This window comes from Perognathus longimembris, chromosome 1 (genome assembly GCF_023159225.1).
Source record: "Perognathus longimembris pacificus isolate PPM17 chromosome 1, ASM2315922v1, whole genome shotgun sequence".
Classification (NCBI taxonomy): domain Eukaryota; kingdom Metazoa; phylum Chordata; class Mammalia; order Rodentia; family Heteromyidae; genus Perognathus; species Perognathus longimembris.
Window position 1 is genome coordinate 119,466,357 of NC_063161.1, and position 27,038 is coordinate 119,493,394.

Genomic DNA, 27,038 nt, shown 5'->3' on the forward strand with positions numbered 1-27,038 from the left:
TTGCCACTAGGCTATCTCCCCAGCCCTGGATTCTATTTTATACTCCTGAATTTTACTGAGGACCCTAAATAACTTGTTTATGTGGTCCTATCTAAATTTCTACCACACTGGGTATTTAAGCTGTGACTTTTAATATCAAACATTACACAAACATATGTCCATTAGGTGTCATATCACATATCATGCTGAAACTCCAGGGAAAGTACAGTGTCTACTTACAGATAAGAGAAGCAGGCAGAAACATCACAATGTTAGCAGGAAAGGAACTTTGACCTTATGAACTCTTTGAAAGAGGAAACCATACTTTGAGAATCACTGGCACATAAAATTTTGTATTTCCTGCCTTTAGACTTGGGTATGCCCAGGTGAGGTGGTGCACTTCTGCTATCCCAGCACTTGGAAAGTGGAGGCATTGGGTTATCTGGAAGGTTCAAGGTTAGCCTGGGCTACCTAACAAAGCGGTTAGGCGCAGATTTTAGACCATCCTGTGTGGATTAGGTTTCAAGCCCTGCTACATTTTTGCTGACTGGGGGTGCTCACAGAATCAGCCTTAGGATCCGAGCTGGGAACACTAAATGACACACTGATGTTCTTCAAAGGGCATGGGCACATCATGTTACTTTTGTCATTATTTCTTGAGTGTCCTGAGATGTCACACCTACCACACTACATCCTCTGGGTGGCTCTATGATTGGTTCTATGCCTAAGGCCCCCTTTTAAAAGGCTAGGAAAGGCAGGAACGCTCACAAAGCGGCACAAGGACTTTAACCGGAGTGGGTGGGCTAGACGGATGGGAGGGTGGCCAGGTCTAAGTCTACAACCCAGAAGGTCCTTCTGCTCCAGTGACGACAGTGAGTCCTGTCAAACAGACGACTCCTGGCCTCTGGGGAACCGAGTGATCAGTTATCCCACGTGCAGAAACAACATTGGTACAAATTCCCTTGGAGTCCAAAGGATCCAGCTGGGTTTTTCTAATGCTTCCCGGAAGGGCTCTGGAGTTCTTTACACAAACCCAGCGCGTCTGCGAGTCCGAGCCAGGGGACAGGCTGGACAGGCCAAGAAGGCATCCGCCCCCTCCCAGAACACCCCCGTCCCCGACTCCTCCCACGTGTGAGCTGCCTTCGTGGTGGGCGTGACCGAAGCAGGCAGTGGGCGGGGCCAGGGGAGGGGTCTGCGAGCGGGTCACGTCCAGGGGGCGGAGCTGAGCTCCGGGAGGCCGGCGGCGGGGGAGGCGCCACATCCCGCGGCCGCCCCGAACTGCAATAAAGCCAAGGCCGCGGCTGTTCCGCCTCCGAGCAGCCACGCTGGGCTTTCCTCCGCTGCGGGAGCGGGCGCTCCAGTGCCCCAGGGCGGCCATGGGCTCCCCTCACTGGTGGGATCAGCTGCGGGCTGGCAGCTCGGAAGTGGACTGGTGCGAGGACAACTACACCATCGTGCCGGCCATCGCCGAGTTCTACAACACGGTGCGGGGCGCGGGAGCCGGGGGAGCCGGGCTGGCGGGAGGGAGGCTGGACGCGGGTCGCCGCGAGTGATCTGGGCAGCGTGGCTCTGGGATCAGAGTCATCCACACCCGCTCCTCTGCGCGCTCCGGCCAGTCCTCCACCCGGGCTGTCCTCGGGTCCCTGTGCCCCACACTTAGGCTTCTCTTCCTTCTGTCATTTCCTCCTGGTGGCTCCATTGTCTGCTTTGGTTTTCCCACTGTCTGGGAGTCAGGGATTCATGTCAGTCCCTTTCTCCAGTTTGGGGGTCAGGTGGAGTGGTGCACCGGCCCCCGACAACTCCCTTCCTCTCCCGGTATCCCGTGGCGTGACGCACTTGGGTCGCCTCTTGCGCTTCCCCCTGAATCCCTGCCTTAGGAGCACTGGCGGTGGGGAAGTCCCCGCTGCTCCCCGCGTGGACCCGCGCCCATCGTGCTGGCCTGCCCCGCCCCCTGAACCTGGCGATCTTAGTCGAGTCAGGTGAATTGCTAGAGTCTTCCTTCTTTCTTTCCTTTCTCTCCTTTTCTCTTTCTGGTCTTTCGTTCCCCCCATTCTTCCCTTCTCTCCTCTCTCTCTCTCCCCGTTCCCCCAGTCCTGCACCTACTCAGGTCAACCCCAAATTCAATTCACCAGGCCCAAGCTTGCTAGTTCTTAAAAAATGGGGATAAAAGGAGGGTTTGAGACTGATCATGTGTGCGAGGTCCCTAGGCAAGCAGGAACTTCTCCCTGCAAAATCCCGACACTTGAGTGTGGTAGGGAAAGGATGTCCCTAGAAGAAGTGCTTCCCTCACCAGGCACTGCCCATGGGGCTCTGGTACCTAATTATAAAGAGTCATTTCTCTGGCTTATCACTGCTCTGACACAGAAAACAGGAACTCGTGGTTTGAGTCATTGTGAATTTGAAGTTGTTGTTTAGGATTTTTTTTTTCCACCTTTGGATTTGCTGGGGAAAAAAATGCCTTTGGAAGAATCAGGTGCCTGTTGCCTCAAGGAATTGCTGGTTTTTGTCTATTATGTGAAAATTGGACTGTTGAGGGGGAAGCTATGAAACCACCCAGATTCTTGTAGGTTGGTGACACAATCCAGAAATCTTCATTTCCCTTCCTCTCAGCGCTGGGATGCTCCTTTTTGTTTATTTGTTTCGTTTTTGTTGCCAGTCCTGGGGCGTTGGACTCAGGGCCTGAGCACTGTCCCTGGCTTCTTTTTGGTCAATGCTAGCACTCTGCCAACTTGAGCCACAGCGCCACTTCTGGCCGTTTTCTATATGTGTGGTGCTGGGGAATCGAACCCAGGGCTTCATGTATATGAGCTGAGCACTTTACCACTAGGCCATATTCCCAGCCCTGAGATGCTCCTTTTTTATCATCAGGTTTGTTGCTCAACACCAGGCCCTCTGAGATCCAGAAATACTGGGAAAGATTGAATAAGCAGAAGTGTCCACACATTCTCTACTACACAACCTGGTATCCTAGAGAGGTGCCAAGAGGATGGACCAGAGCAGGCCTGGGCACGTCAACAAAAGAGAGACGGCAGTGTAACTGAATGTCTGTTTCTAAGAGAGGATGATCATGAAATGCTACGGGTTTCATCAGACTTAAAAAAGAAATAGAAGAAATGACAGATTAGTGAAAGATCTTTCCCTTTTGTGTGTGTGTGTGTTGGTACTGGGGTTTGAACTCTGGGCCTTATGCTTGCTAGGCAGGCAGTCTACTGGAGCCTTGAGCCATGCTCCCAGTCCTTGGTGACAGGTTTTTATACATCAAGCATAATTATCTGTTTAGTCTGAGGCCTGTTATTTCGGCTCTGAAAGCTAATAGTTAGCTGTTCTGAGCCTGCTTGGAGAAGCTCCAGAGTGTTGGCTTGTTTTTTGGAGAGGAGGGTCTTGCATTGTTGCCCAGGCTGGCCTCAAACTCAGGATCCACCTGACTCAGCTTCTTGAGTAGTTCTGATTATGGGCATGTGTCTGCATGCTTGTCTATACTTTTAATCTAGCCTCATTGGAACGATTGTGTAGCAAGTGCCAACGTCTGTTTTTAGAAATGAATTTTTGATCTTCAGTTACAAGTTGCAGTGTCTGGCTGATTTGTCCACTTAGTCCACCAGACAAGCCTTTGGAAACTACAAGCCTTTGTAAACTACATTTCCTCTGGCAATTTGGAGGGCTTAAGATCTCAGAGTAAGTGATCCCCTAGCTGTTGTGTCTGGGTCCAAAGAATTTAGCCAAAACTTACTCCTTGCTTTCTGCTCCCATGGCTCTACTTATCTTCTGAGGCTTATTGTAGGACATAGCTGACCTTTCTCACATTGAGGAAGCCAGGGAACTATTATATTACTTGGTCATAATTATAGCCTTAAATAAAGTCTTTGTAATGATAAGGCAGTGGGCCTAATAATCTATATTATAAGAAACTAATAATCAGTACCACTGTTAAGAAAAAAAGTTAAAGGAATTGATGATATAAAATCAAGAGAGGACTAGGAGAAGGATCCAGAACCTTCTTATTGGGCATATCACTGGGACAACTTTATTTACTATGACTACTGTTAGTTGTGTGCTTTGGGGTGAGGCTCTGCTAGATACTTTATCCTCATCCTAGGCAATAAGTGCTATTTATTATATTCATTTGATAGAAACAGTCAGATCTGTTTAATTTGTATAATTTGCTTAGGCCAAGGAAATGACAGAGCTGGAGTTAGAACTTGGTTCTTTGACTTTCCCAAGGTAGTTCTCTTGGCTATATAGTGCTACTGTTGGTACTTTACACTTATTTGGTATGACATATGTATTTACTACTCAGTTATTCCTTCACTTAAAACTGCTATATTGGGACCATTTTATCTACAGAATAAGACTTATGATAAAAAGAAAATGTGTTTAGTTTGTGGTTATTGTTTGGTATAAAAGCAGTACCATAATCATGGTAACACAATTCTGAGTGTGGAAGTTATGAAGTAACAGACACCTTCTCTTCTGTTTCTTTGTAGACATGTAAAAAGTGCATGTATTTGTGTGTACATGTAAAATATGTGTGCGTATTGCATACTTTTTTTTTTGTTTGCCAGTCCTGTGGCTTAAACGGACTTGGGTACAGTCCCTGAGCTTTTTGCTTAAGGCTAGCACTCTACCACTTGAGCCATAGCTCCTCTTTGGCTTCCTTCCTTCCGTCTGTCCGTCCGTCCATCTGTCTGTCTGTCTCTGTATCTATCTCTCCTTACTCTCTTCATCCTTCCTTCCCTCCCTCCCTCTTACCCTTCTCTCTCTCCCTTCCCCCCTCCATCCCCCTTCCTCCTTCCCTTTCCCTTTCCTTTCCCTTTCCCTTTCCTTTCCCTTTCCCTTTCCCTTTCCTTTCCTTTCCTTTCCTTTCCTTTTTCCTTTCCTTTCCTTTCCTTTCCTTTCCTTTCCTTTCCTTTCCTTTCCTTTCCTTTCCTTTCCTTTCCTTTCCTTTTTTCCTTTCCTTTCCTTTCCTTTCCTTTCCTTTCCTTTCCTTTCCTTTCCTTTCCTTTCCTTTCCTTTCCCAGTCCTGGGGCTTGAACTCATTGCCTGGGCACTGTCCCTGAGCTTCTTTTGCTCAAGGCTAGCACTCTGCCATTTAAGCCACAGTGCTACTTCCGGCTTTTCCTGTTTTGCTGAGGAATCAAACCCAGGGTTTCATGCATGCTAGGCAAGTACTCTTCCATCAAGCCACATTCCCAGCCTCTGTCTCTCGCTCTTTCTTTCTGGTTAGTTGGTGGTAAGTGTCTCATGTACTTTCCTGCCTGGACTGATATTGGACTTAAATCCTCAGATCTTGGCCTCCTGAGGTAGGAGTAGCTAGGCTTACAGGCATGAGTCACTGGTCCTCAGCCTTCTGTTTATTGTTTTCATGTAGTTTATGAAAAATGATGCTGTGAATATCCTCATACATGAATCTGGGTGTATTTTTACAATTTTTACTAATAATCAGTGCCACTTTACAAGAACATTCCCTTTAAATGCTGATAACTGTTGCTAAATGGCAACTGGTTTCATTCCCACTAATAGTGTTTGACTATTGTCTCAGATCTGTAATCGTTTTTGCTTCAGGCCAAGTCCATGGTTCTCTTCCAAGAATCCATCCATTCCTTTCACTGGTGTACCTTTTGTACTGTTTCATTGACATACAGGTTTGTTTGGATTGATTCCTTGCTATGTTTTAAGCTTTAAGGTCCCAATCCCATAGACCAATACAATTTAGAGAAAAGTACAATTTCTTTTCAGCTACTGGGCTTGAGTTTGGGGGAGGGGGGCCCTAGTTCTGGGTAGTGACTAAGGAGGAAATGATCTGGAGTTAAAAATAAAGACGACATGAAGGAAAATGCCTAAAACTAAGCCATGATTTCTTACCTCCTACTCTGCACCAACCATCAAAATAAGGGAAGTAGGGCTCTTTATTGTCAAAGCATGTGTCCCACTCTCTGTAGGGAAGAATCTGTCTGCCTAAGCATTTACTATTGTGTATCTATTAGAGATCTGGAAGTAGTCACTTGGGTAGTGAATGTGTACAGGCGGTTAAGGGTGGTGTTAGTACCTGCAAGGGGTTCATGGCCTCGGTTCAGGGCCTTGGGTGTGTAGAGGGAGTTGTAAGAAGGGGTTTTGCTTAAGACTTTACTTTTTTTTTTTTTTAATTGTGGTACTAGGAAGATAGTACCACGTGCTTGCTAGGTAATCTATATGACTTGAGCCAGCAGCCCAAGAGACTTTCCTGATTTTAAAACTAAAAGTCCCCGAGGATAAATATGATTGATGTAGTTTATTTGTCTGTATGAAAATAGAACAATGAAACCTGCTGCAATTGTCTTAAGAAGGCAGAGCGGGATGGGGGAGTGATGAAGGTGGGTGGGTTTGATCAGGATACATTGTTTACATGTATGGAAATGTCACAAAGGCTCCCCTGATGCCCAGTAAACAACTAATGCATACCAAACACAAACAAGCAGAACACCCGGAAAAATCTCATGCATTGGGAACATGAAGTCCCCAGCACCCAGAACAGTGAGTCATCCCAGAGGTAGGCATTAGAGCAGCGGTATGGAGAGCTGGGGATCGATGTCTGATTCAGATGCAGAGCTCACTTAGCCTGGGTAAAAGTCTAGCTGATGAGCCTACTGCTCAGCAAATTTCCAGCCTGTTTTTTTCTTCAGTATTTGCCCTCTCTGGGAAAGTGCTCATTCAGAGTCAGAATGATGAGATTGCAGTGTGTTCTTTAGACTACTTGGGAGCAAGTGCTGCAAAAGAACACACAGTATGAGGACCTTGCAAAGGAAATAATTATGGCTTCTTTTTAATTAAAAAGTATCTAGGAGCACTTCTTGTGTGGAGAGCAGGCTACAGAAGGCCAAGGCTGTCTCTGTGTGCCCTGGAGGCCTGGCATTGCCAGGGCAGTTCACTGCTCTAGCCTGTGGGCTTGCCTTTGATTTGGGACACTGGCTCAGTGAAGGAGAAACAGCCGCCACTCTTACAGGTGCAATGCATTTGAGTCATCCAGAATCTGCTGGCCAGATCATGGTTTTCATAGACACCACGGGAGTTACAAAGGCCACATCCTTTCTTTCTTCAGTGACAAAGGTGTTGGTGAGGGCAGACTGAGTAGTCATGGAGCAGATGACAAGAAAAATATAGGGTTTTGTAACTATGGACAGACTAGAAAGAACAAATAGCATTGGAGAGATTGCCCAAATCTTCAGCTGAAATGGAATGGTGGAGATCACACAGGTAGCTGGAGATAGATGAAATGATTTGAAAGTAAAAACCAAAAAAGGCAAGAATGGCAGCAACTAGAGCAGTTTTGGCAAAGGTGCAGTGAGGCTTCTCAGGGCTCCCAAAATGTCTCAGACATGTCAACTGCAAACCAGTCCATGAAAACAAGGAGTGTTTAAATGAAGTGGTCAAAGGCTGGACTGCTGTTTCATCTACCATTTTTTTTTTTTTTTACCAAATTTCAATATGAATATTGGAGGTCTTCAGGAGAATCCTTATTTTTTATTCTCTGCAGAACCTTCCATTGCATTGGAAGGCACCTGGGAGAACGTGGAGGACCTCTGATTCTGCCTCCAGCAGTCATGCGCACAGACAAGGCCTCTTGTAACTGTTGACTTAGGCAAGGATGGAGCAAGGGCTTAAAATAAGAAAACTAGGAATATTGCTTGTTGCTAACTGCAACCAGGGAAAGCATGACAGGATACTAAGGCCAAAGAACTGAGAAAGGAGAGAGAGGACAGGAAAGGGTGTATCAGGGGCCCCAGCCCTCACTGGCTTCTGAACCCCAAGCTCCCGTTAACAAGCTTTTTTATTTAGTTCAGCACAGGGGAGGTGACTACAGGTATGTGCAGGGACTAGGGTATCAGTCTATCTTGTGGTCACAACCATTAATATGAGATATAGTTTGTATACATAGAGATAACTGACTCCCTTATTGTTAGGGAGCAGAGGGGAGCAATAAACATTTTAAGTATAACACAGACATTCCATCTTTTTTTGCCAGTCCTTGGGCTTGAACTCAGGGCCTAGGCACTGTCCTTGAGTTTCTTTTGCTCACAGCTAGCACTCTACCATTTGAGCCACAGTGTCACTTCTGGCTTTTTCTGTATATGTGGTGCTGAGGAATTGAACCCAGGGCTTCATGTATGCGAGGGAAGCACTCTATCACTAGGCCACATTCCCAGTCCTCCCAATAAGGTTATTGAAAGAGGATGGGAAGGGAAAGAAATATGGCTGCCTTATACTTTGAAAGTGTATGAAAATGGGAATGTGACCCTCTTATGAAAGTCAGGGCAAGCCTGACTCTGAGGAGAAAGCCAAAATAGAAAAGCTTGGACTTAAGCTAGTTTTTCTTATCTTTGATACTGGGTATGAAATGTGAGGGTGGGAGATGAGGAAAAGGAGATAATCTAATATGGATGGAACATGTCTGTGATGGCCTATTGTACTTATTAGAGTAGAGGAGCCACTGAAAGCTGCCCGTAACTTAATTCATCACCTAATGTTTTGTCACAGAGAGATTAATAGTTACTTCAAGTCGACAGGCTCTTTCAAAACAGCTGAAAAATGACCAGCTCATGCTTCCCTTGGAAATAAACAAGCTCATTCCTCTATGCCACCAGCTCCAGCACATAAGACATCTATATGCAGAGTAAAGTATTTCTAAAGGTTGACAAGTATATTACACAAGCAAGATCATTATAGCTGTCTCTCATGTTTACAAAAGCTTATATTATTTTATAATGGGGAGGAGTTTCATTTGATCTATCCACACATATAAACAATGTATTTCAGTCAACCTCATTCCCTTCACCACTCTCCTCCTGATGGTTCCCCTGGCCCAACTTCTCTCCTCTTGCTATAAACCACTCATGAAGCTTCAGGTGGGTCTTATTACAAGAAAACAAGGCACCTGGATGGTAAAGCTTGAGATTTGGGCTAGATATCTTGACAATCATAGGGAAAAACTGACTCTGTGTGTGTGTGTGTGTTGGTAGTGGGGTTTGAGTTCAGGGCCTCATGTTTGCTAGACAGGTGCTCCACCACTAGAGTCACACTCCCAGCCCTCTTTTGCTTTAGTTACTTTATGGACAGGATCATATATATATATACCTGCACTGGCCTCATACCACTATCCTCCTAATTTAACCTCCCATGTATCTGGTCACCATCACATCGGTTTATTTATTAGGATGGTGATGTTGCTAACTGTTAGTCTGGGCTGGTTTTGAATTGTGATCCTCCTGATCTTTGCCTTACAGATGTGAGCCACTGTGCCCTACTAGAACTGATGGTTTAAAAAAAGAATATTATCCCTTGTTATTTTCAGCAATTTAACATTATTGTTTTTATAAGGACAATACTGACATCTTGCTTTTTTGATCTTTAGATTGTGAAAATTCCTGTCAGCTAGTAAGTACCATGCTAGTTTCTGGAATTCTGTAGAATCATTTTAATATGGAACATTGCATGAATATTCTTCTTTAAGAGTTAAATAGCCGGGTCCCGGTGCTCACTCCTGTAATCCTAGCTACTCAGGAGGCTGAGATCTGAGGATCAAAGTTTAAAGCCAGCTTGGGCAGGAAGGTCTATGAGACTTTTATCTCCATTTAACCACCAGAAAACTGGAAGGGCACTGTGGCTCAAGGGGTAAAGTGCTAGCCTTGTGCTGAAGAGCTCAAGGACAGCACCCAGGCCCAGTGTTCAAGCCCCACACTGACCAAAAAAAAAAAAAAAAAAAAAAAAAGAGTTAAGTATCCCAACTGTCTTAATGAAGATTGAATCCAAAATTGAATGTGTGTTCAACATTGGCATATTGCATTTTAACTGTTTTCTTTATTTAAGATGATTGTGTAGAACACTAATTTCAGCAGAAAATATAAGTGCTGTGATGTGGTTCAGTGCATGGTTTTTCTTAAAACAAGCGAATTCTTCAATCTGTTTGTGAAGGGTAACAAGTGTCTTTCAGATGCTTTATTATACAGATCATCTATGCTAGAGCCAAGGTGTCTTTTAACAAGTACATCACAAAGTAAGGGTTATCTGTTGATCTTTGTACATCCTTCCCTGCTCCCCAAAGCAGGGTAACTCATCTCAATCCATGGACCCAGGGAACAACTCCTGCTGAAGAGAAGATTACTGTATTTTGGTTCTAGAGGTAGCATAGCTAGCCAGTCTTCTCTGACAGCACTCTGAATTGTCTTCATTATTGACTGGTGGACTGGCTGATAAAGGATGGTTGAAACCAAATCCTGTTTAAATTACTGGTTATCCTATGCAGTATTTTGTGTCATGTGTTGGAATATTCATTTTAATACAAATTAAATACATCTTTTTTTTTCTGGTGCCACTGGGGCTTGGACTTGGGGCCTGGGCACTGCCCCTGAGCTTCTTTTTTGCTCAAATCTAGCACTCTACCACTTCAACAACAGCTCCACTTATGGCTTTTTCTGTGGTTAATTGAAGATGAGAGTCTCAGGGACTTTCCTGTCTGGGCTGGCTTTGAACCCCTATCCTCAGATCTCAGCTTCCCAAGGAGCTTGTCTTTTTAAAATCTGTCTTCAGGCATTAAACAAACCAGTTCTCCAAAGGATAATGCAACAATGAGCTTTAAGTGCACTCCATTGGCTGAGCTGGTTTGTGAGTTCAGTGAGTTCATGGGCTTTGAAGGAAAATTCACTTCTCAGTAGATATTGAATCTGTCTTTTAACCACAACTCATTTACTTGTCCTTATTTCTTTTCATATTCCTTTCTCTTCTTGTCTTGAGAAACAACCCCATATAATTTGAGTTTTCCCATATATTGATATCTTTAAAAACAACAGTGTCAGCTGGCAAGCCTTTATAGAAGGGCTTATACAAAAATAATTATGTGATTTTTCTGTTATTGGGGTGCATATATCAAAATAGTACTTCTCAATAGTGTTTCTGTTCTGTGCACTGTAAATAATGTTGGAGATATATAATTTATTGCAGGGTTAATAAATGACTTCATGCCTTTATGATGAATATATAAAACATTTGAAACTGGATAGTGTGTACATTGCTGGTTAATGTAAATGGAGAAAGCCACTGGGACCCAACTTACCAGTAGGTAGTTACACATGGTACATTCTTAAAGATAAAAGCCAAATTGCCCAGGGCTAAGGAGAGGAAGAATGGGAGTGACTGCTTAATGGAAATTGGCAATGAGGTTTCATGTGGGCTGATGCAAACATTTTGGAATGGACAGTCATGGTTGCATATTATGAATGTGCTAAGTATTACTGAGTTTTATACACTTAAAAATGGTTGGTTTTAAGCCAGGCCTGATGGTACAGGCCTGCAATTCTAGTACTCAGGAGGTTGAGGCAGGAGGATCCCACTTTTAAGGCCAGGGAGACTCACAGAAAAAACAAACCCCAAACAAGTAAAAACTCTAGTCATAGTTTCCAATATGGCTATCTCTGGTCACATGTGTCTTTTGAACACAGGAAATTGTGACTAGCCTAAACTAAGATTTGATGTACATATGAGATATACTCTAGACTTCAAAGCTTTGGTATGAACAAGAAAACATGAGCCTCCCACATGATGAACATAGTCATAGTAAGTACATGCCACTTTGCCTGACCAATGCTATTTTAATAGTGTTAAAACAATAGCAATTACTTTGAACCACAGCTCTACTTCCATTTTTTTGAGTGGTTAATTGGAGATAAGAGTCTCATGGGAACTTTTCTTTGAACTACAATCCTCATATCTTAGCCTCCTGAGTGTCTAGGATTACAGGATGATTTCATTTTAAAGCTGAGATAGAAAGGTTTTAATAAGGAGGAAAAAGCAGATGAGAACAGATTGGTCTTGCTGGCAGAAAATAGTTGAGAGCTGGAAAATATCATTTTTCACCAATTTTTTCAATGGCCATTACTTTATATGGGCCTCATTTTTGGAGGGTGGCACTAGAGTTTAGTCTGGGGCCCTTGTGCTTGCTAGGCAGGTGCTCCATCTCTTGAGTCATGCTGCTAGCTCCTGCTCCCACTTGTTGAAATAGGGTTTTGCCTTATGCTCAGGCCAACCTGAACTATAATCCTCCTATTTGTGCTTCTCTGTGTTGTTGGGAGTAACAGGCACACACCACTGCATCTAGCTTTTATTAGTTGAGTCCAAATCTTCTTTTCCAGATGGAATCTTAGGAACTTTTTGTCTGGGTTAGCCTTGAACCATGATCCCTCAATCTTTGCCTTCCAAGTAGCTAAGATTGTAGGCCTTAGGCATTGCTTAGGGATTAGGCATGATGGTGTGTGTGTGTGTGTGTGTGTGTGTGTGTGTGTGTGTGTGTGTGTGTGTGTGTGTGTACCAGTCTGGAACTTGAACTTAGGGCCTGGGCACGGTCTCTTAGATTTTTCACTCAAGGCCAGTGCTCTGCCATTTGAGCCACAGCTCCACTTTTGGCTTTTTGCTGGCAAAGTGGAGGTAAGAGTCTCATGGACTTTCCTCTAGGGTTGGCTTTGAACCATGATCCTCAGATCTCAGACTTCTGAGTAGCTAAGATTCTAGACATGTAGTTGGTCTGTAAAAGTCCTTCCAAGAGCCGTGTCTGGCTAGGCATCATCTTCTAAAATGCAAATGAGAATAAATGAGAATGCTTCATAATTAATCTGTGCAGAAAAAGCAGAAGTTAATGTTTCTTTGACAGGAGTAGAGCCTGGATAATTTTCACAGATAGCACAATTTCTAATTTTCCCCCTATGTGGTAGAGGTTGAGCCAAGGGCTTGGGGTATATCATGAAGCTATAATCCCACTTGTGTTTGCATCGTTTCTAGCTGTTCCTATGGTCAAAAGAGGCAATCAGGACTCCTCTACATGGTCATTAAAATTTTACATTTTCCTGGTTGTGTATCTGCGATGTTAAAGGGCCCAAGCTTAAACAAGATGTATGACCATATCCATCCCAGTTTGCAAAACACACACTTGGAAGAAGCCTCTGTGTTTTGACCTTTTACTTAATCATCACCTTTTCATTTCCATTTGTTTCTCTCCAGATCAGCAACGTCTTGTTTTTCATTTTACCTCCCATCTGTATGTGCTTGTTTCGTCAATATGCAACGTGTTTCAACAGCGGCATCTACTTGATATGGACTCTCTTAGTTGTAGTGGGTAAGTGGGTGGGGGGGGCTGAGTGGACTGAAAGGGAGGAAATGGGGTTCCACAGACTTCCGGTCCCTTTGGACATAGTGTTTTGTAAACCAAAGTCACTCTGACGTCTTAGCAGTCGCTCCCCTGATGGATGCCAAAAGGAGTCTTTTGAATGCAAACTTGATAACAAGTCTGCCTGGAACTATCACATAACTGCATTGCAGACTGATTTGGGGGATAGCCTTGGTGCTGTTCCAGTGCAGATTTCTGGAAGCTTCCGAAGAAAGTCATGTGAAACAATTGAACTCTGATAAGAAATGGTTTCCAATGGACTTAAATGAAAAAAAAATAGACATTTGGTCCCTCATTGTTTAGTGAAATATTTGTGTAATTTCCATTTCCTCTCCCAGGCAGTTCAGGAATTCTTAACAGTGAGATAATGTTGACTTTTATTTACTGCCTGTTCTCATGAAGGCTCGGTGGATAGAGTCAGAATGTTGTTTCCTGTGGGATGATTTAAGTGCTGATAGGCTAATATTGGGGCCCTCACTGAAATTTCCTTTGTAGCTTTGAAGCCTGCAGGCTGGGTGGTGTGAGTTTCTTTCTAAAGTTTCTTTTTTATCGGGTGATTCTGATAGCAGCTAGTGAAGTCTCTTTAAACAGTATATTGAATTTGTGAGTTAGTGCTTTTGGGCTGACTGGTTTTTATTGTTGTTGTTTCTTTTTTTAATTTTAATTGATTCTAGGAATTGGATCTGTCTACTTCCATGCAACCCTTAGTTTCTTGGGTCAGATGCTTGATGAGCTTGCAATCCTCTGGGTTCTGATGTGTGCTCTGGCCATGTGGTTCCCCAGAAGGTATCTACCAAAGATCTTTCGGAATGACAGGTAAGCCCATGCTTAAATGCTTTTGCAATTACCACTAGGTGCAAGATAACTTACACACCAAGAAAAACAGCACATGATTAAGCTCTACCTAGTGATGAGTCTTCTTGATGAATGAACTTGTTTAATATACTTATTTAATGTCCACTGATTTTTTTAATGATCTGACAGTATAATCAAACAGAGATAAAAGAGGAAACCTGTAATATTTGGGAAAGAATATATGCAGTAGTAGAGGCAAAAAGTAGAGGCAAGTAGCTGACTTGTTCATTTCAAAATGAACAAGAGTGAAAAGACCCATTGGGAGAGACATTTCTGGGTAGTAGTTCAAAGACCACTGATTTCCTGCTAGAATGTTTCCTTGAGTGTCACCCAATTTCACCAGTTTTATACATATGAAGTAAAAAGTAGACTCAGTATAATTGTTTTTGCATTTGATGAACATACACATTACACATGCACTCATATATATATACACATCTATTTGTGTATACACACACACACACACACACACACACACACACACACACACACACACACAATCTCCAAGCTAGAAATCCAGAATTTCAGGAGAAGATGCATTTTTAGTGTCTTGCATGCTAGGATTATTATTGTTATTGAACACTAATTTTGGGCTGTATGTTTTCTGAAACACTGAGATATAGCTGTAAACAAAGCAGAAACATTTCTGCCTCTAATGAATCTGCTCTAATTTGAGGAGAGGGCACCAATAAACAAATACTCTCATGTTGGGGTATGAGTAGACAGGGTGCCACCTGACATCATGCCGATGCAGTTGGGCTGCAAAAGTCCATTTAAGAGCCATGTAAGGTTTGTTGCTGTCTGAAGGCACTGGGGAAGTCAGCTCAATTCAGATGAGAAATGTGCACAGAACATAGCACCCACATAGCTCTGCAGGACATTGTGTTTTGTCTAATTATGTACAGAATATGGATAAATAGCCTAAAAATATGGGTACAATGAAGCAAGCTGTGCCAGTCTAGGAAAGAGATACCAGGAGAAGAATTCATAACAATCTTCCTGTTATTTTGAAAAGGAATAGGAGTTAGTTTAATTAAAGACTAAGGTTGGACTTCAGGAAGGACTCAAGTGATAAAGCACTTGACAAGTGTGAGACCCTGAATTCAGTTCCCAGGAACACACATACATTCTCTCACACTCACACACACACTCCAAACCAAAATGAAAAAGATGAAGGCTTTTCTGAGGCACTTGAGCTGGAAGAGTATCTGAAACACACTGTGGGCAAAAAGCACATGGAAAGATTGTGTGTGGCTTCCTGTTTAGAATGAGTGACCCAAGTAGGGTGCTGTTGATTCATACCTGTAATTCTAGCTACTTAGGAGGTTAAGATCTAAGGATTGTGGTTTGAGGCCAGCTCAGGCAAGAAGATCTGAGAGACTCTTATCTCTGATTAACCAGCGAGAAACCAAAAGTGGAGGTATGGCCTAAGTGGTAAAGTACCAGCCTTGGATGAAAACAAAAAGACAAGCAAGAGCATGAGGCCCTGAGTTCAAGCCCTGGAACTGGCATGCACACACACACACACACACACACACACGCACACACACGAATGCTCTAACCTCCTTTGTAAATATGTTTGTGTATGTGTTCAGCCATGTCTGGAGGATGAGTACATCACAGTACTGTTCCTGACTGTTTTGAGCTGCAGTGTAATGAAGAGCTTCCATTTTTATCTTCCATCTGATTTTTTTTTCTGCAATTTAATTTTTTGGTTTTTTTTTTTTCCAGTCCTAGGGTTTGGGCCTGAGCACTGTCCCTGGCTTCCTTTTGCTCAAGGCTAACTAACACTCTACCACTTGAGCCACAGTGCCACTTCTGGCTTTTCCTATTTATGTGGTGCTGAGGAATCGAACCCAGGGCTTCATGCAAGCTCTCTACCATTAAGTCATATTCCCAGCCCACCATTTACTTTTGATGTGAATAAATCTATTTTTTAATGAGATAAAAAGAAAACATACTTTAAATAGTACTTTCCCCTGGGAAACAGGATTTGAATTCATTTTAGCACTGAGTACCATTTAGCAATTAGGAGTTCCCTCAAGAAAGTTATTCATCAAAAAACAGAAATGATACTGAGCTCTTGTGGCTCACACCTGTGGCTCAAACCTATGGTCTTAGCTACCCAGGAGGCTGAGATTTGAGATTTGCTGTTTGAAGGCAGCCAGTGTAGGAAAGTCTGTGTATGAGAGACTCCAACATTTTTCTGGTTGGTTAGACGTATGGCACCAGGGGTAGAGTGCCAGCCTTGGGCAAGCAAGCAAGATAAACCAAACCAGAGTTCAAGAGCTTGAGTTTGAGTGCATGCAATACACAGAGAGATAGATAGATAGATAGATAGATAGATAGAGAGGGAGAGAGAGAGAGAGAGAGAGAGAGAGAGAAGAAAATGAAAGCAAGCCAGCACAACAATGTTCATCGCAGCACAATTTGTCATAGCTAAAATATGGAACCAACCCAGATGCCCCTCAGTAGACGAATGGATCAGGAAAATGTGGTACATATACACAATGGAATTTATACCTCTATCAGAAAGAATGACATTGCCCCATTCATAAGGAAATGGAAGGACTTGGAAAAAATTATACTAAGTGAAGTAAGCCAGACCCAAAGAAACATGACTCTATGGTCTCCCTCATAGGGAATAATTAGCACAGGTTTAGGCTAGTCACAGCAGAGGTTCACAAGAGCCTAATAGCTATGCCCCTATGAATGTATAAGATAATGCTAAGTGAAATGAACTCCATGTTATAGAAATGACTGTTATATCACTGTTGTAATTACTTTCAACATGCCATATGAAACCGTAGCTTCATTTGTTCATGATCCTCTGGTATCCCCTTCCTGTGGTTGTAACCACGCTATCACTGTATCTCATCTGAGTACACTGGATACTGTATATCCTGGTATTAGAACTAGGAAGTGAAAGGGCATATCAAAATCGAGAGACACAGGATAAAAAGACAAACGACTACAAAAGCAATACTTGCAAATGCACTTGGTGTAAACCAACTGAACAACTCATGGGGGGAGGGGGGAGGGGAAAGGAGAGGGGAGGAATGAGGGAGGAGGTAACAAACAGTACAAGAAATGTACCAAAGGCCTAATGTATGAAACTGTAACCTCTCTGTATATCACTTTGACAATAAGTAAGAAAAAAATAAATTAAAAAACAAAAGAAAATGAGAGCAAGTCCAAGCTTCTCTGTCTTGCAGATGATTCTAATTTACAGAAGAAATTTGCTTTACTTTTTTTTTTTTGTGGTGCTAAGAATTGAACCCAGGGCCTTGCACATGCTTCCTGTATGGATATTGTTCCAGAAAGTGTGCTTTAAAATGTAACCAGGTTGCTTTAGACTGTCTCAAGCTTCTAGTCTTATTCTTTGGTTTCTGTGCTCAGCTTCCGAAGCAGGCTGGTGAGCACAGGGTACAGGTGGAAAGAGGGGGCAGCCAATGAGGGTTTTTGTTTTTGTTTTTTTCCTCGGTCCTGGGGCTTGAACTCAGGGCCTGGGCACTGTCCCTGAGTTTCTTTTGCTCAAGACAACCAATGTACCACTTGAGCCACAGCGCCACTTCTGGGTTTTTCTGTTTGTGTGGTACTGAGGAATTGAACCCAGGGTTTCATGCATGCTAGGCAAGCACTCTACCACCAAGCCACATTCCCAGCCCCCATGAGGTTTTGCAGGTGGAGATTTTTTAACCCTGCTTGAAAACAAACCATTTGCCTTCTTCCAGTATTTCCCAACTTACAACATGACCAGCAGTCACTTCTTTCCTTTCCCTGCACCTGGCATGTGTTAGGCTGAGAGTGAAGAAACCACTGTTCCCTCAGAACTTAGAAGTGGGTATGAGGGTTTTATTTATTTGCTTATGAAATTCTGGAGGTCTGGGTCAAAATAATTCTTCTTCTGCTGCTTCTACTTCTTCTTCTTTCTTCTTTCCATGAATTCAAGACCTGTTCACAACAGGCCTTCTACCACTTGAGCCATGCCTCCAGCTTGACATTTTACTGATTGATTGGAGACAGTCTCCAACTTGCTTCTGAACCTTTCTGCTAGGCACTGCTTCAAAATAAGATCCACCAAGTCTTGGCTTCCTGCTTAGCTGGAATTATAGGCATGGACCTTGGAGAATTGCATTTTGAAGCCATGCCCAGCAGAAAAGTAACCCAGATGCCCCACTATAGATGAATGGATCAAAAAAATGTGCTATGGATATATACAGTATACAATGGAATTTTACACAGCCATTAGAAAGGATAAAATAATGGCATTCACAGGGAAATGGACAGAACTAGAACAAATCATGTTAAGCAAGGTAAGGCAAGAGCAGAGAGACAAGGGGCGCATGTTCTCCCTGATATGTGGATGTTAGAATTAAAACACAATGAGATATGATAATGTAAACAGGACTCAAGATACCCATACACAGTGAGACCAAAAGAGGATAGTCTTAGTAGAAAAACACCAAATTGTAATACCCAAGCACCTCTTCCTATGCATATAAAGTAAAATACAGTCTGAGAAGAACCCCAAAGGTAAGGAAACAAAAGACCTCTTCTTAATTTGTCTTATTATTTTAGATGATCTGTACTCTTTACCTTATATATGGTGCAGACACGTGCACACCTGAAGGATGCTGGGAGGAGGGTACAGAATCAGTGGAAGGTGGTTGAAAAAATACAGCAGAGGGGCCCATCAGCTGCACTGGATGTGAACATAGCAACTCAAGGGTGGTGATGGGAGGGAGGGAATGAGAGAGAAAGAGGGAACAGATGATACTAAGCAAAAGGAAAGAAATATAACATATCACCAATATATGTGAAGATAACCCCACTGTATATCACCTCTAAAACAACAATAAACAGAGCTGGGCATGTGGCCTAGTGGTAAAGTGCTCGCCTATACATGAAGCCCTGGGTTCGATTCCTCAGTACCACATATATATATATAGAAAAAGCCAGAAGTGGCACTTTGGCTAGCCTTGAGCAAAAAGAAGCCAGGGGCAGTGCTCAGGCCCTGAGTTCAAGGCCTAGGACTAGCAAAAAACAAAACAATAAACAACAATAACCCACCTTAGGGTGTTTGAGGCAGTCTTGCAAAGCACTTGTGATCCATGCTGTCACTTAGTTCACATTGCTACCAGTGGCCCATAGAAAAGAGTTCCACTTGAATTTTTGAGATATGTGGACAAATTATCAGGACTTGAACTGAACTCAGGGCCTAAGTGCTAGCTCTGAGTTGTTGTTTTTTTTTTTATCCCAAGGCTAATGTTCTACCATTTGAGCCACAGTTTCACTTCTAGCTTTTTGGTGTTTAATTGGAGATAAGTGTCTCACAGACTTTCCTGCCTGGCTTCAAATCACACTTCTCCGATCCCAGCCTCCTGAGTTGCCAGGATTGCAGGCGTGAGCCACTGGTGCCCAGCTCCCACTTCATTTTCTTTTTGAGTCATGAATAGCAAGGGAGCAGATTGGGATATGCATGTCCCTCTAGTCCACTTGCTGGAGGATGGGGGTCCACTATCTTAAACTCTCTGGGCTTTAGAAGCTTATTCACAAAACAACAGGGTTGGTCTAAGTTACTGAAGTCTCTAGGACCAAATGCCATAGTGCTGTGACTGAAGGGTTGGCTTCTCTGAATAAGCTGTATTTTGATCCTAGCATGTAGCTTAAGTAGTGAGGACTGCCAGGGACATTTCTAGCTTTTAAAGGCAATTTGGGAAATTTGTACATATTTGCTGGAAGTCACAATGGTGGCAGGTTTCTTCATCCATAAATTCCCTTTCCTTTCAGAAGCATAAAGGGATATTCCCAAACATTTGACAGATTCTGATAGTGCTGAAAATTCCTGCTTAAAGGGTAGCTGATGATAGCGATAGGAACAGTTTTATTATTATATTATGATGATTATGATATTGGGTTGCTAGATTTTGTTTTGATGTAGAAAAAGGTGGGGGTCACTAAGGGCTCTGGAGTGAGATCATGTCGGCTGGAAAGTTGAATACAGGGCCAGAGACTGCTGAAGGGGATGCCTGTCATCACAATTTAGAAAATGCCCCATCAGAGCTCCTGGCTCCTAGAAATTTCTAGCCTTCTTGTATGTCCAGCCTCTGGAAACTCTGGAGAATGTGGGACAGCTGGCTTTCTGTTGGCCATGTGACTTCTTTCTTTTGCTGTTTGTAGAACTGAGTGTGTTCACAGGATGTTCTTGTGGGCCAGTACATTCTGCCACATCCCTGGACCCAATGTGTGCATGTATATGAGTATTGGGGGTGGGTGAGGGGGTTGTATTTGTAGTCGGTCTTTATGAAAGAAAACATGCCTCTAAATAACCAAGCAATCCATATGGGGGCTTTGGGGAGTGTAACATCACTTACAATCAGTCTGATCCCTCAGAGTATGTTTTTCCCAATACGAATAATACTACTAAAATAGTATGCATTCTCATTATGATAGGAATGATGTCAATAAGGGACTTTATTAGCACATAACTTGTACCAGGTACTGTCTTGTCATTAGTACTTGCCAGAATACCATGATGGTGATGTTTTAGCAAGAGTTGTTATTGGTTCCACAGATACCAAGTGATGAGGAAAGGAGTTGAACACCTGTGTCTACTTGAAACGCACGCACGCACGCATGCACACACGCACGCACATACACACACACATATTCTTTCTTTTCCCCTTCCCGTGTCAGTCCTGGGACTTGAACTTAAAGCCCGAGTGCTGTCCCTGAGCTTTATTTTTGCACAAGTTAGCACTCTACCACTTGAGCCACCTGCTGCTTCTGATTTTTCAGTGGGTAATTGCAGATAAGAGTCTCACAGACTTTTCTGTCTGGCCTGGCTTAGAATGGCAATCCTCAGATCTTAGTCTCCTGAGTAGCTAAGATTACAGATATGAGCCACTGGTACCCTGCACAACTCCTGTGGTTTTAATTGCTCTGTTGGTCTTTCTAACCAGGGCCTGAATTCTAAACCACTGGGCAGGATTGTATTGTACTTTGGGAATTTTTTTTGTTTTTTTTTGGCCAGTCCTGGGGCTTGGACTCAGGGCCTGAGCACTGTCCCTGGCTTCTTTTTGCTCAAGGCTAGCACGCTGCCATTTGAGCCACAGCGCCACTTCTGGCCATTTTCTGTATATGTGGTGCTGGGAATCGAACCCAGGGCCTCATGTATATGAGGCAGGCACTCTTGCCACTAGGCCATATCCCCAGCCCCACTTTGGGAATTTTTGATGAGCTATTTTATCCTATAGAAAAATTCTAAAATATTTTTAAAAGAAAAGAATTAGAATGATGTCCAGACAAAAAAAAATTGCGAAGTGTAAGGGACACAGGGGAGATAGTAAGAAAACAAAGCAATGCACATATTTAGTATCCCAGAAGGAGAGAAGAGAGAACAGAAGAGAAGCAAACAAACCAAAAGGCCAAAAAGTGCTGATATGTCAGAACCTTACACCCAGTGCCCAGCAAAAGAGCAGCTGTGGGTCATGAATAACGGCTGTGGGCCGTGGTCCTCAGTCGTGGCTGGAACAGGCAGCTTCTCATCCAGTCGCCAGCTGAAGAATGCTGACCAAGGTCAGGAGGAAAACACGATTCTCCTGAGGATTTGCTGCCTGGATTCTTTCCCACACATCCTTTTCTCTCTGGTAAAAGTTCAGAACTACAATGCCTGTTCATTCTACTCAGAAAGTTGGCGGCTTGATCAATGATTTCCTGTGCCTTGATGATAAATGATTTTCCTATTTAAGAGATAAATTTGTGTTTTGGAAGTTCAAGGCCTTTTGATTTCTTTATAATAGAATTTCATTCAAATTAGCTTCCTAACTGTGACTTGTTCCAGGGCTCATGGCCAAAGCAAATTCTGCTAATGAGGAAGAACAGAAACTTCAGGAAAGTCATGTGTTCTTCAGTCTCAGTCATGGATGGGGCATTAGAGATCCTGTGGTCTGACCTTTCACTTTATAGATCAGGAAATGGGGTCCCCGGGAGGAAAGAAGAACATGTCTTGGATCACGTCGGCACTGCTCACACTTGACTGACATGAAAAGTGTGTGAAGGGTGTGAGAAGAGGGTCAGTGGTTTTCTAAGATCTGTCATGGCAAAACTTGTCAAGCTGGGTTCCGGGTGACTCATGCCTGTAGTCCTAGCTACTCAGGAGACTGAGCTCTGAGGATCGTGGTTCAAAGTCACCCTGAGCCGTAAAGTCTGTGAGACTCTTATCTCCAACCAGCTAGCCGAAAGACAGAAGTGGAGTTGTGGCTCAAGTGGTAGAGTGCCAACCTTGAGCAAAAAAAGCTAAGGGACAGCACCCAGTTTTTGAGTCCAAGTCCCAGCACCAACACAAGAAAGAAACAACAACAACAACAAAAACTTATCAAGACAAAGTTCAGTGTATGCTAGATTTGTAGGTCACCAGTAGGTATTAATATATTAGAAAATTTTTCATTGTGCATGCCGGTCATATAGGACATTTTTTCCAGTTAAACTGAAAACCTAACAATTTATTAATGGTCTATGCTTTTCAAATAAAAGTCACGCATATTCACCTAGTGGAACGGGGTTGGCAGGTTATGTGCCCTGGGCCAGATGGAATCTGTTTTTGCAAATCAAGTTTTATTGGCACAGACATGCTCAATCATTAACTTATCTTCTATAATGACAGAATGGAACCTTTAGGACCCACAAAACCTAAAATACTACCTGACTCTACAGAAAAAGTTCGTTCAAACAAACATGTAGAATATTTGAAAGAAATGCAGAAAACTAAGGCCAGGGAAATGATTCTCACTCTCACATCCCCAGATACATAGGTTAATTTCAGTTTTGTCATTTTCATGGCTGAACCTTTAGGAAATCTTTGATTATTTCCAAAGAATAAATTCCTAGGAGTTGAATTACTAAGCCAGTGAGTATGAATGACCAGCTTTTCAGCGGCTATTACCTATCAATAAGGTAATATCTATTACCTTATTAACTAAACACACAAACAAGCAGGAACTCCTTTGTTAATGGATGTGTTGTTCCTTCTGCTTATTCAGGGGCCGGTTCAAGGCAGTGGTCTGTGTCCTGTCTGCAATTACAACATGCCTGGCATTTGTCAAGCCCGCCATCAACAATATATCTCTGATGACCCTGGGGGTTCCCTGCACTGCACTGCTCATCGCAGAACTGAAGAGGTGGGTGCCATTATTCCTGACCACTCCTTAGGCTATGCCCTCAGATGGGAGTCCTCAGGCCATGTTCCTGGGCTGCCTTCTGTCCTGGAGGAGGCATTTCATTCTATAGAAAGAGTTAATTCCTGACTGATGCATTAGGACAGGTTTGATGGCTTAGTTCGAAATGTGGTTTGTTTCCAGAAGAGGGGGCAGCTTTTTAGTGCATGTCCTACATCTCAGTGATTAAAAACTGGCTTATTGGGAACATCTCATCCCCTACACCAAGCTTCTAGACTTAAGACTGTAGAAAGGAGAGTTTATTTGTCCAAGTAACAAGAAAAAGGAGAAGTCCTAAAGAGGTCATTGCATTCACATGGAGTAGAAGAAGGGGTGAGGAAACCCATTTCTCTACATAAGGAAATATTAACTTCATGCTGGTTGCTGTTGGCTGTGAAACTTTCTCTGAGGCCTTATCTCTTGTAGTTCAGGCTGTCCTTGATCCCTCTGTGTATCCTAGCTATTTTCTTTGCTTCTTTCTCTCAAGTGTTGGGATAGGAAGCATCATGCCTGGCAACTATCTTAATTAAAGTCTTGATCTTCTTTGTGGTATAGTTGCTCTGTATAATGTGATGTCAGCTAGAATTAATTCTCTCTTCCTTATTTAGAGAGGAGACACACATTTATTTCCAAATGCTTTTCTTTTTCTTTTTTGCCCTGGATTGCTTTGACCATAAGCAATAACCGTTCAAGGGTCAGAGACACCTGAAGAGATTTTTGAGCTTGCTGCCCTGCAGCCATCATCTGTCAGGACAGGATTAGGTCTTGTCCAGTTGGCTTCTCTGAGTAGCCTTAAGGAGCAGGGCTATGAAGACCCGTTTCGGAAACAGACTGAAGTTGATCCTGCAAGAAAAACTCTGGGAATATGGCTTAGTGGTAGAGTGCTGGCCTAGAATTTATGGAGCCCTGGGTTTGATTCCTCAGTATCACAAAAACAGAAAAAGCCAGAAGTAGTGTTGTGGCTCAAGTGGTAGAGTGCTAGCCTTGAGCAAAATAAACTCAAGGCCAGCCTCCAGGCCATGAGTTCAAGACCCAGGACTGGCAAAGGAAAGAGGAAGGAGAAAAGCTATGGCAGTAGTTGCAGTGAGTATAAATAAAAAGCAAATGATTGAATAAATATCCAGAGTTTCAGTTCCTAATCTCTATAAACAACTTTTTGGCTGCAACTGTATCTCAGTAGTAAAGCATGTGCTAAGTGTGTGTGAGGCCCTAGATTTGTTCCCAGCCCCAATAATTTGATAGACAGACAGACAGATAGATAAAGAGCCACTTCCTACTTCATCTGTGGTACTGCTTGTTAGAGTCAGAGCATTCTTCGCAACCCAGAACTGTGCTTGCTTCCTTATTTATTCATTCATGGCAGAAAAGCTTAGTGATTCCTATGTCAGCTCCCATGGTTCTTAGGGAGACTAGTGGGACTCACTCAGGGAATGCATTGTAAGTGCAGATGGGAGGCCTACCTATGTAGTGACTTTGCTTTGGGAGGTCTAACATGGTGGCCTGGGAGTCCTGGATTTAAAACCCTAAAAACTTGGTTGTCTAGGGTTGAGGTGAGATAGTGGGGGAGAGAAAGGAATGACTACTAATAAGTGGAGGCTTTCAAAAAAATGAGTAAAGGCTTTCCTTTTGGAGTGTTGGAAAATTTGTGAAATTAGATTTTGGTTGGTGATGGTTGCATAACTGTTCTAAATGTACTAAAATACACTGATCTGTGCACTTCAAGTGAACAAATTGCAATGTATCTTAAGAAAAGCCACAATTTGAAAAAAAGACCTTCCAGAACCTGCCCAGGTGACTGTCTGTTGTCCATCAGTCTTTGAGGACCATAGGGCTGTGTTTTTTCTTTTTTTTTTTTTTGTAGGGTTTGAACTCAGGTCCTGAGTGCTGTCCCTGAACTTTTGTGCTCAAGGCTAGCACTCTGCCACTCAAGCCACCGCTCTACTTTTGACTTTTTGGTGGTTAATTGGAGATAAGAGTCTCCAAGACTTTCCTACCTGGGCTGGATTTGAACTGTGATCTTCAGATCTTAGCCTTCTATGTAGTTAGGAACACAGACTTGAGCCACCAGTGCCCAGCCCACAGGGCTATTTTAAACTGAATTTCAGATGTGAGCGCTTCAGAAGAAACACCTTCTCTACTTTGGCATAGAAAATTGGACTCTGTGATCATAAAGAGGTACAGAGAGTGAGAATTTGTGGTCTTTAATACAAAATGGATCATTTATCACAAATGTAATACTGAGTAAGTCTGAGGTCATATACTACCATCAAGCCACGGAGAAAGCGTTCATTGAAGCTTCATGTCAAAACTTTCATAAAACTTGCCCTCCCTCCCTCCCTCCTGCCCTCCCTCCCTCCCTCCCTCCCTCCCTCTTTCTTTCTCTCTTTTCTCTTTTTTCTCTCTCCTTCCTTCCTTCCTTCCTTCCTTCCTTCCTTCCTTCCTTCCTTCCTTCCTTCCTTCCTTCCTTCTCTTCTCTTCTCTTCTCTTCTCTTCTCTTCTCTTCTCTTCTCTTCTCTTCTCTTCTCTTCTCTTCTCTTCTCTTCTCTTCTCTTCTCTTCTCTTCCCTCCCTCCCTCCCTCCCTCCCTCCCTCCCTCCCTCCCTCCCTCCCTCCCTCCCTCCCTCCCTCCCTCCCTCCCTCCCCCTCTCTCCCCCTATTTCTTTCAAGTCCTAGGGCTTCAACTCAGGACCTGGGCATGTCTGAACTTCTTTTCTGCTCAAGGCTAGCATTCTACCACTTGAGCCACAGTGCCACTTCTGGCTTTTTCTGCTTATGTGGTATCGAGGAATCGAACCCAGCTCTTCATGCATGCTAGGCAAACACTCTACGATGAAGTCACATTCTCAGCCCCCATGGACTTTCATAAAAAACATTCTCTCACTTTTTTCTTGTGTTTAAAACTCTGACTTAGGGCTGGGGATATGGCCTAGTGGCAAGAGAGCTTGCCTTGTATACATGAGGCCCTGGGTTCGATTCCCCAGCACCACATATACAGAAAATGGCCAGAAGTGGCGCTGTGGCTCAAGTGGCAGAGTGCTAGCTTTGAGCAAAAGGAAGCCAGGGACAGTGCTCAGGCCCTGAGTCCAAGGCCCAGGACTGGCCAAAAAAAAAAAAAAAAACTCTGACTTAGTTGCCCTGGTGGCTGGAGTTTTGCTGAGAGCTGAGCATGTCTGTGCTGTGGCTGAGATGACTGAGCTTCACAGGTGGCTGTTTGCAGCCTGGGGCCAGAGTGGCTCACCTCTCCATCCTCTTACAGCCAGGCTTCCTAAGAGAGCCATCTCTACCTGCCCCTTTCCTCTTCTGCCATCTCTCCCTATCTTTAGTCTGGATTTTTTGAATATACTTCTGTAAAATTGTCTGTACCATTCCTCCCTGACTAAAGGGTCCTTACTATCAGCCAGTGAAGGAATACATTGGGGTCTCTCCTCTTCTCTCCTTAACTCTCAATCTGGACTCTTCATACTTGCCCCCAGCACTACCCATTATCTCCCTTGAATGTCACAGCCAAACTTCTTTATTTTCTTTATTATTATCTTTAAAAAGTTGTACAGAAGAGTTTGATTACATGTGTCCATTTATGTTTACAATATAGCTAACTTTTCCTTCTCTTTGTTATTACTACCTTTATTTTATTTTAGCAATTTTTAAAAATTTTAATTGCTATTATACAGGTGCTGTGCAGGGGGATTACAGTTACATAAGTCAGGTAAAGAGTATATTTCTTTTTAGATGTCACTCCTTTCCTCCCACTCTCCTATTACTACCTTTAAATAGTTGTACAAAGAGGTCCTATTTAGCATG

At 43.2% G+C, this 27,038-nt stretch overlaps 1 protein-coding gene across 3 annotated transcripts in view; it reads left to right on the forward strand.

Annotated features, from left to right (window-relative positions):
- The first annotated feature begins 1,269 nt into the window (after positions 1-1,269).
- Acer2 (alkaline ceramidase 2) overlaps positions 1,270-27,038 on the forward strand; it is a 68,553-nt gene continuing 42,784 nt past the window's right edge. Inside the window, exons 1-4 of one of the 3 annotated variants that reach the window (XM_048357345.1) lie at positions 1,270-1,463; positions 13,000-13,114; positions 13,840-13,981; positions 23,065-23,202. In XM_048357345.1, coding sequence (XP_048213302.1) covers positions 1,356-1,463; positions 13,000-13,114; positions 13,840-13,981; positions 23,065-23,202 — 503 coding nt within the window. In that variant the 5' untranslated portion in view covers positions 1,270-1,355. The remainder of the gene's footprint in view (positions 1,464-12,999; positions 13,115-13,839; positions 13,982-23,064; positions 23,203-27,038) is intronic. The other 2 variants (XM_048357274.1, XM_048357195.1) reach the window with 2 other exon arrangements.